The sequence below is a fragment of the Trachymyrmex cornetzi genome, unplaced genomic scaffold (assembly GCF_001594075.2).
Source record: "Trachymyrmex cornetzi isolate Tcor2-1 unplaced genomic scaffold, Tcor1.1 scaffold385, whole genome shotgun sequence".
Lineage (NCBI taxonomy): Eukaryota > Metazoa > Arthropoda > Insecta > Hymenoptera > Formicidae > Trachymyrmex > Trachymyrmex cornetzi.
This window is the reverse complement of record NW_017298586.1, coordinates 704,592-714,946: the sequence shown is the minus strand read 5'-3', so window position 1 is coordinate 714,946 and position 10,355 is coordinate 704,592. Positions and strand designations below refer to the sequence as shown.

Below are 10,355 nucleotides of genomic sequence, written 5' to 3'. Positions count from 1 at the left end.
GTTCATTTATCAATGGAAAAGATGTAAATACAGATCTGTATTAGATCTCAATTTTCTGATATTGAAACTCACGAGCATACATATTATAAATCTAGATATATGCCAAAAGCAGGTTATGACCACAGAGATAATTCATAACGCTTAATTGATTCAATGTGAATGCATAATATGTTGCATAATTAAATATACAGATATTGATTGATTGGTTTGCCATTATGTAATATTTGACTTGAAAATTAAGATTTAAATATTAATATGTTTTTTTGAAGAGAATATCAAAATACGAGGAAATATGAATTAAGAAATTTAATAAGTGTGTGTGTTGAAATTACTACTTTATGTATTATAATTATATATGAATTTTGATTTAAAATTAAGTACTCGGCATTATCACCTATATTTTTTACTTATTTCTCTAGAAAAGGTACGTTTAATTTCTAAAAGCAGGTTAAAATCTAACATAATTGTCAAAAATTCAAATAATAGATTAATTGAATTGTTTTAGTTATATTGTGTCTCATAATAATATTATATGTTTATAAGTTATATTTCTCATTCTCCATTAATTATATTAGTAACAAATCATATTTTTTCTTTCTTATTTGGAATGATGGTCTGATAAAATTTTTTACTTTTAATTGTAAGATGACGATATAATTTATACATTGTACTGCGTAAAATGCACCGAATATTTTTCACTTTTTATTTTAATTAATTATTTGAAACTTTTTTAAATGTAATGATTAAAAATATCAAAGTTTTTAAATATATTTATTTGCATTTAGTAGTATTTAATTATCGAAGATATATTTTTTTTGTTTTAGTCACACAAATAATATTTCTTTTTTATATATAACGTAGTATTTATATTTTTATTGAGCCAATAGTTATTCTTGCTTTCAAATTTGTTGTTGATTGAGTATTCTTCTTGTATTTGTGATATGTGTCAGCTGCCATGGCATTGCGTTGGATGATAACCGGATTCATGTATGTCGCGTAATCCCAAATGGATTCCCTTTTGTGTTGCCTATAAATTACAGATTACAACTTGAAATAGTATCAGTGATTTATGTACTTATCTTAATACATATTTTTTTTAAATGTATGACTTCATACTAAAACCTCATTTATTTTCCGATGCTGTGTATTTTTTAATAGATTATAGTTAAAAACATGATTTTAAATTTTAGCTATCTGTGTATGTTAGACTTTAAATTTTAACAGGTAGATTATAAATTTTCATATAGAATTTGTGAATATTTAATTTTACTGTAAAATATGACATTATATTTGATATTATTTGTGTGCGGCGAACGTTTAAGATTTAATGTACCGAATATTAAAACTTATCAAAGTCTATTGAAGGACGTTAAATATCAATTTATCTTCAATATTATAGGTAATAAGAGTATAACGGCAGAAATTTCAACCGCATAATCTTATATTTGGAAAACATTTGCCTTTCTTTACGCATCATTACACTTGGCTATTACAGTTCAGTGAACGTCTTTTACTGAGCATTTCGCTGTATTGATTTTAGTTGCCATCTTTCCTAAAGGTATAAAAAATTGATTGCGTTGCAAATTCTTTTTTTTTATTTGAATATTTATGAAATTTTTATATTTGTTCGACATATTCGATAAAAGTAAGTGATTTATAGAGTAACTTAAAACAGTTATAAAAGATGAAATAATTTACTTATGGCAAAAATCTTATAATTTATTGTTATTTACATTAAAAACACAAATGTTTTTAAAAGGCACATGAAAATGTTTTTATGAACAATGAAACATGTTCTTAATAATTGTGTATTATATGTGTAAGATTTTTTAAAGTCATTAAACTTTTTTATTTCACTAAACTAATTTATCAATAAATATCAGAGAGAGCTGCAATGTTGATATTTTTCGCGAGATATAGCAAACCAACGAAGAATTTTCTTCGATCGTCGATGTTGCCAAGGAGTTTGGACTTCATTGATTCTTTGTATGGTCTTTGGTTGACCAAGAGTGACATTAAATGACTTTTTCAAAATGGATGACGCATTGTATGGATGTATCTACACAAAAATTGTTAATTATGATTAAACATATCATAACATTAGTTATTTATTTAACATATATTTAACTGACTTTAAATAAACTGATTCAGTTAATAATTTAATCGTTTTTTTATTAATGCAATTGTAATTTTATTGATGTAATTTGCAATTAAATACATCAATTAAATACGATTAAATTATCATCTAAGTTAGTTTAAAGTCAGTTAAATATATGAATAATTAAAATTCCTAAAAAAAACCTTTTTAAAAAAAGAAAAAATATACGCCAAATGCATAAAAAAGATATTGAATACATTCTTCTTAATCAAAAATGGATATGAAATAAATGTAATTAGCCAAGTATTTTATTATGCAAGACACATAAGATAGACTGAAAATGACTAAAATTGTCAATATATTAATATAAAATTGTCAATGGATTATAGTGAAGAAAAATCTTGACGTGTCCGGGTCACATTAAAACGTAATATCCTAGGACCAGTATGTTTTTGGAAATTATTTGCAATGCGAATTAATAAAAAGATTATTATACATACAATATTCTGCAGATATACTCATAAATGAAAACAATAATTCAACAAAGAAGAGATATTAATAATTGCTTACTAATCTTGTAAATTCGTTATCTATAATGTTTCTATATATCTAAATGTTATCAATATTATTACATATTATTCCTCCATAATTTATACCATGTCTATTATTTGTAAGTATATTTTTATGTCCTACAAACTATGTCACTATATATTTTAATTTATAATGTAAATACTGTTGAAATAATATATTCACAGAAGTACAATTAATGCTACCAGGACATGTCGAGTTTTTTCTTCACTATATCCATTGATAATTTTATATTAATATATTGACAATTTTAGTCACTTTCAATTTATCTTACGTGTCTTGCGTCATGATACACAATAAAATTTACATCTACACGTCAAGCGGTCAAGCGACCCGTTAAGTAACCCATTTTATATTTTTATGCTTAATATCCTAGAATATTCGTAAGTAAGAAATCCGCATTTTTCTAATATATCTGCAATTTATTTTACGCACGGATACAGCGAAAATACAGCAGACAGAATAATGCAGGATGCTAGCCATCTCACAGTGCATAACTGTGCCTCATACATCATCATCTGAAGCATCCGGTATTATTCTCATATGCGGTGAGTATGCAATATCCTGCCATATCATAACTAAGCAAATACTATCGAATGCTTTTACGAGTCAGAAGATTAAAAATTGTAATTGATCGAAAGTGATCGCTCGGTTGTCATTAAAATATAATAATTTCTCAACGCGTACAAGATCGAACTAATATAAAACTCATCAGAACAATGCATACGTAATTAATTATATATACAATCGCAAACATCATATATATTGACATACATTTTTACGTATGTATCTATTGCATAATTTTTTCATTTATTATAAGTGATTTTTAATCTTTTAAAGTTCTAAAAACTTAATACTTGATTTTTATTTATTATAAAACTTATATTGCAAGTATATGTGTATATGTGAATAAAGTAGATCTTTAGTAATAAAAAAAGTTTAGTAGTAAAAAAAAAAAAACATTCCATAAATACATCGATTATTCATAAATTGAAAGAATCTTACGTGATAATGCAATGGTCCTGGCCTTTTGATATCCATCTTTTTTTCACGAGGAGCAGAATATATCACGCCATTCTTCACGTTCTTTGATATATCTCCCCTGAGATCGTAGTGTGCTGGACCTATGCACGCATAGCAATAATGAAAAAGCTTCGTAGACAATTTGATATTTACTTCACTTTATACCTGGTACATGGAAATCGTCTTCTGGTATCATCGGAAACCGACTAGCGCGAGAGCCGAAGGGTGGAGCTAATCGTCGACAAAGAAAATCGCATCTATCACGATTAGCTTTGAAAGCTGATAAAACTTCGTAAGCACCTGAATCCGGTACATCACCCTATCAAAATTGAAAGATAAATGATTTTTAATTGAAATGAATATTGACACATCACTTCACTGAGAGAAAGGATTTTGTTAATTTAGCAAGCCACCAGTACCTTTAACCGGTGATCGGTAAATATGTAACAACAAATTATGTTGTTGTGATTGCTGCTAGTCTGCTATACCAACCAATTATTAGTAACAGGAACAAACTATATAGAATCTAACCTATCTTTTGGATAGACTTTAGCTCGTTTACATAGAATTCGTAGATGATCGTGGAATCTTAAGTTGTAAGAAACCGACCAAGCACAGTCAAATATAGGGAGAATACTTGACTAGGATTAATCAATTTCTTACGATTTGAGACCCTGTCTCAACCGTCTATGACTTTTATATATATATGAGCCTCTTATTTGCTAGCGATACTATTGATTATTTGTTACATTGACGAATTAATTTGCAATCATAACAAATCGATTGTTTTTTTAACAAATATCACATTTGCTTTCCCTTGATTTGTTCTTATAACAAAATCTTTTCTCTCAGTGTTGATCTTATTTTAAATATTATAATAATTACGAGATAAAATTCGTCGTAAGTATTTGTATTTTTATATTCCGAAACATATTACTCCCGCCTGATTAAATTATTAGAAGAGAATAGAGGAGAGACATGTTTTCCTCTTCTTTATAATTTAATCATTTAATTAATTTAACAGAATGGCGGCTGATTCGGACACAAACCTAAGCGCCGATGTTTCCGGCTATTCGCAATTCGCACTACAGAGATAGAGACACCATTGCAGGGATTGGCTCGAATTTCCGGCTCAACGAGCCGGAAGTGATTTCTCTGGGCAACATCGGCCACGCGCTTCTATGTGGAAATGACCTGCAGAGCGCAGCAAAATGTCATTTCCGGCGTACACAGTCACTATTCTTCCCTACATTATGCAAATACAGTTTCCTCGAAAACATCCAACGAAAAGGGGGATATTGCCTGTCAACTATCATGAAGTTTGATCGTTTAGCAAGAAACTGACTGTTAGTAAATAATCTTAATTTAACAGTTGACATCATACACCAGTGTCATCTATAAATTTCACTGACAATTTTGAACTGTTTTGATTGTTTAAATGAAACGTCAGCTAATCTAAACTACACGAACTCATCGAACACAGCGGAATCAGCAGCAAGTCGCTCGGTAGTGACGACTCTATCCTAGCCTATCTATGGACTGCAGCATCGAATCTCGTTCCGACGCTCTCGATTAACGGCCAGATTGGATCCTAGCCCCGAATCGCCCCGGGTACAGATGCATCGGTTCGATCCACTGCCATTAATTTCGTCTCCGGCTCTCCTGATTACCTTGTGCTTCCCGGATTACTCGGTTCTACCGAGCCCACAGATTCCCGAGCAAGTCGAAAGAATCTTCGGTCTGACCACAGACTTATTGTGACTACTAGCTCGAATCTCTCACCGTCTTAAGCTTTATGCCCTTAAACGCTCTAGGAGCAATTTCGACTGCTTTATTTATTGCAGCCCTTCCAGATTGGTTAATTCGGCTTGATTAATATAAAGTATATATATATATATATATATGTATATGTATAAAAATAATATAATATGTTTTGTCAATATTCTAAACATAACTTTGTTTAGATATAATTTTTTTTAAATACAAGATTGGAAATCTTGGATGTTAATTTAAAGAAGTAATTTATTTATTGAGCATGTATGTGATAATTGACTTTGTTATTATTTAAGTTTTAACAATAATTTATGCAAATTATTGTTAAAACATTATTTTGCACGTTACTTTATATTTAGAACATTTTTATGAAAGATCGTCACGTTAAAAATGATTTATATCGATTAGAATACATCATCCATATGAAAAATTATTATGATAAATATATTGATTTATAAATAAATTTACAGAATTTATTATTATAGTATCACATTTTTATGGCGGTGCTGACACCTCTTAGCGTACTGGGCTAATAGCACGTGCATTTTCATTGCAGTATATCGATAAAGTAACATAAAGTTAGGATTGTACATAAAATTAAAACAAGTTTCTACTCAAAGTACTAATTGATCGTACGAGTTATGACTTCAATTGAATTAATCAGAATTGAAATAAATAATACGCTACGTTAAGCACATAAAATTCTTATATTACTCACATTTTTGCGCATTTTTGGAAATCTATCTACTCTTGATTTGAAGACTGCATGATATACCGGATACTTTTCTTCGTCTACTTTCTTCATTACTTGACCTTCCTCCATTATCATATATTCATCATTGTCGCTTATCGATGGTAGCGTTTTGCAAAATTTTATGTAGTCAAACATTTTTTCATGTTTATTTTTAAAACGCTTTGCGGATTCAAAGGCTAAAGTTCCGATATCTGTGTGGTAATCTGCAGGACCTGTAATGTAAATTTATGATGTAGTTCTAATACTCTATGTATCATGTGCATATTAACTAAAAAATTTATTATAGTTACATAACATATACCTGGTAGCACCTCCTCAATAATTCTCTTGAAACGATCGTCGAAAACACTAAACGGTGCATGAAGAATAGAACCATAACAAATTTGCGGAACTGTAATTTCATAAGTTCCAGGTCCGGGTGTATCTGGTCGAAAATTCTCCTCGAATCTCTTAAGAGAAGAAGAATAAATTATAATTGTGTTATAATAATTGGAGCAAATATATAGAAACGTACCTTCGCAGATTGATTGAATGGTGGCGATTCTACCATAAAAGGGTCACATTTACACAGAATACGTTTATCGAACACGCTTTTTGGTAAGTCATAGTGATTGGGAGCTGGAAAGTTCTTTGAAAAAGCAAATTTCCATAAGGCGATTCTCACAGATACAAAGGCAGTTTCCCGGTTCAGAGTTTTCGCGAACGAACCGGCGACTGCGAAAGTTACAAAGCATGTTCTTAAAATTACTTGGCGTAATTTTTGCTGGTACAAAGCTTCCAAGAAACGTGGCTGCTTAGCGGCGGCTCTTTTCGCTTCCCTAGTTCTCTCGTCGTGGATTTGGGCGGGACTTTTCTTTGTTTCGTGCTCGTAGTCCCCGGGACCCGGGGTCACGGAAGTCCGTTCGTCATCTCTACCCTTCATTCTGCTCCAAAAGTTTCCTTTGTACTTCAGAGTAGTAAAGTTTGTCTCCTGCGGTATAAATAATCGTTCGCAAGATATTTCACAAACGGAAGCCACTCGGCACCTTATTCATACCCCTCGAGGAACATCGTAAAAATCGGTTGGCTTATGTTCGATGACCGGATTTTTTACGAGTACGCCTCGTTCATTGTAATCGTATCCGCCAACGTCATGTTTCGAAGGAACGGCAAGGCCTGTCGTGAGCAGTCGCGGAGGACGAATTAACCATAGCTAAACAATAGCTACGTTAAATATGTTATTATGTTTATAGAGCTATGAATATAATTATTGTCACTAATATTATACTATAGCAGTAATAATTATAAAAATGGAATTTCTAATTATAATTATTATTTTACCAATTAAAAAGTAATAAATATGTTAAACAAGGACTCTCTCTTTCTTAAAATAACAAAAACAACCTAAATGAGGGCTAATGAGAGCCAGCGCGAACGAAGATGCACAATAAATATTTCAACAATAATTTTGTTAATTCATACGATGTGTTGATATCATCTTTATTTGTAATCTTGAAATCTTGAACGTTTCAATTCTCTTTGGAATCTTCATCAGTAATCTTCTTAAACCATACTAGATTTCGCGAACGCTCGATGTGAAGTCACTTGCAGGTTACCAAAACCAGGGATGGGAAGTAACTCGTTACTTGTAACGAAGTTACAGTTAGAGTTAATTTTTTTCAGTAATTGTAACTTAACTTCGTTACTTTCTTTCCATGTGTAATTATAACTTAACTTAGTTACATCTTTTAAGTAACTAGTAACTAATTTAATAGTTTTACTTTCATAGTTATTTTATATATTTTAAAAATATTTATCAATTTAGTGTGCGGTAGTGTCCATTTGGCGCTACAAATAGTTCGAAATATTTGATTAATGAGAAGAAAAAAATTTAATTAAAACGTTCAATGAACTCTTGCACCTGTTTGGTCTATATTTTTGGATCTAATAGAATCCGCCAATCAAATTGTACATTGTATATGTGTGTGCTATTTCATATTCATATTCATATTCATATGTGTTTATATTACTTTAACGAAAAACGTTGCTATATAATTTTTTTATCTTTGCTATATAATTTTTTTATCTTTTTGAATAAAATTATATAACATGTAAATGTAAGCTAGTCTTTTTTTTTAATTGTACTAGGCTGCGTTACTCTGATGACCCCATGTATCATCCTTGTTTAATATTAGGTGAAAAACAAGGGTAAAATGATATATGAAGGCAGTTGGATAACGTTTCTGAATGCAGCCCTAATGGTATCGATACTATACTAGTAAAAATTCCGATGAAAAAAGTAACTTAAAAGTAACTTAAAGTTACTTTTTCAGTAACTGTAACTGTAACAAATTACTTTTCAGAGTCAATAACTTGTAACGGTAATTAATTACTTTTTGAGAGAGAAAAACTGTAACTGTAATTAATTACTTTTTACAAAGTAACTTTCCCATCCCTGGCCAAAACTGTAGTGTTATTCACACGATCGCCAAATCTCATCATGAAACCTTGGATAATACATTAATATTCACAACTAACCACACTTTATAATACATTTAATGTAAATTTGTTTGAACTCCGTCCAATTTATCTGGAGTGACGAGTATGTCTAAGACATAATGGCGAGTGACTTCACATCGAGTGTTCGCGAAATCTAGTATAGTAGGTTTAAGAAGATTGCTGATGAAGATTCCAAAGAGAATCGAAACGTTCAAGATTTCAAATAAAGATGATATCAACACATCGTATGAATTAACAAAATCATTGTTGAAATATTTATTGCATATCTTCGTTTGTGCTGACTCTCATTAGCCCTTATTTAGGTTGTCTTTGTTATTTTACCAATTAATTTACCAATTAATTTTACCAATTAATTTAGTGTAATTATAATTACAAATATCAAACACTTTCTCTCAGTGTAATATTTTCGAATATTTGCAGGGTATTAAAACAGAAATACATAAATAAGAAAATACTTTATTTACTTTGCCTGCGGAACCATGCCAAGTACCCGGATGGGATCTTATTTTTTGAGGCGTTTCTTTAAACAAATCATTGGGCAAGGTATATTGTGTTGAACTTGGTCCTTCACGTACCTTTCCTTTAAATCTAACATTGGTATAATCAAGACTAATGCTGCCCTGTAAATTATTGAATCTTAGGTGATATCAAATATCCGCGTGTATGCCGATGCGGAAGTATTGCAAATAAATGAAGCATAAATAGGGAAAATGCACGTTCTGGTATATGTTTCCGTGGCGCTTCTATATTGTAAGAACCAGGACCCAGGAACTTATGCACATCTTTTGGTATGCCGAGTGTCTGCCGGCTAGCTCCGCTCAAAAATGGATAAGCGTTGTCTGTGGAACGTAGTCTATGTTACGTAATGGTATACACGTCGCGTGCGAATGCAAGTTTTATTGAAAAATTCGCGAATGTTGTGCATTATATAAGTTACTCAGATCTCGAGCTGGCTTTGATGGATCCGATATATCGTAAGTCCCCGGACCCACTCGAGCAGGAGTTGACGTAGCTATTTCCACGAATCTCTCCGTCCTGTCAAATGCCATGCCTGAGTATGTACAATGAGAAAGGAAAACGATTTAAAGTGATTTATAACCTAAACGGATAAAAATTGATAAAAATATACATTCGATAACATATCGCGATCGCATGACATAAAACAATATAGGCTGTGTTCACTGCCAATGTTAAAATATATAATTTCCAATTTACATTATGTACACTATAGATTTTCAACACTGACAGTAAATTTTGGGACACAGCTATTGAGCTAAATTTTTTAATAATATTATCAACTGGGGTTATAATACAATAATGTTGTTTGTCGCGTTTTGATATCTACAATATATTATGATCTTATATACATCTATATTATCTATAATTTCACATTAGATTAGACAAAAAAATATTATTCAACTTATAAATACATGAAAAGAATAGTTTTGCTAAAATATTAAAAAATTTAGCTAGATACCTCAGACAGCACAGAATATTTATGATAAATATTTATAAATATTCATTTTTTGAAATGTTATGTAGATATTTTATACATATCTTACATAAAGCTTTATTCGAGAGAAATATTATTAAAATATAAACTAAATATTTTATGCAATA

The 10,355-nt window shown here is 30.5% G+C and overlaps 1 protein-coding gene across 1 annotated transcript; it reads right to left on the bottom strand.

The window, feature by feature from the left end:
* Positions 1-918: 918 nt before the first annotated feature.
* On the bottom strand, positions 919-9,854 carry LOC108763819 (sperm-tail PG-rich repeat-containing protein 2). The gene is made up of 12 exons (XM_018511703.1): positions 9,673-9,854; positions 9,456-9,574; positions 9,200-9,355; positions 7,273-7,428; positions 6,985-7,206; positions 6,751-6,864; positions 6,538-6,685; positions 6,201-6,448; positions 3,875-4,028; positions 3,692-3,810; positions 1,863-2,059; positions 919-1,027 (listed from the first exon to the last, which is right to left on the bottom strand). The coding sequence occupies exons 1-11, from the start codon at positions 9,782-9,784 to the stop codon at positions 1,880-1,882; spliced, it is 1,728 nt and encodes a 575-aa protein (XP_018367205.1). The 5' UTR covers positions 9,785-9,854; the 3' UTR covers positions 919-1,027; positions 1,863-1,879.
* Between the last annotated feature and the right edge of the window lie 501 nt (positions 9,855-10,355).

Excerpts from the sequence above, each read along its gene's own strand:
- LOC108763819 (XM_018511703.1), bottom strand. The coding sequence starts at position 9,784 with ATGGCATTTGACAGGACGGAGAGATTCGTGGAAATAGCTACGTCAACT. Across the intron at positions 3,811-3,874 it reads AGACGATTTCCATGTACCAG|GTCCAGCACACTACGATCTC; the intron begins GTATAAAGTGAA and ends ATGCGTGCATAG. Across the intron at positions 2,060-3,691 it reads CAGGACCATTGCATTATCAC|ATACATCCATACAATGCGTC; the intron begins GTAAGATTCTTT and ends ATTTTTGTGTAG.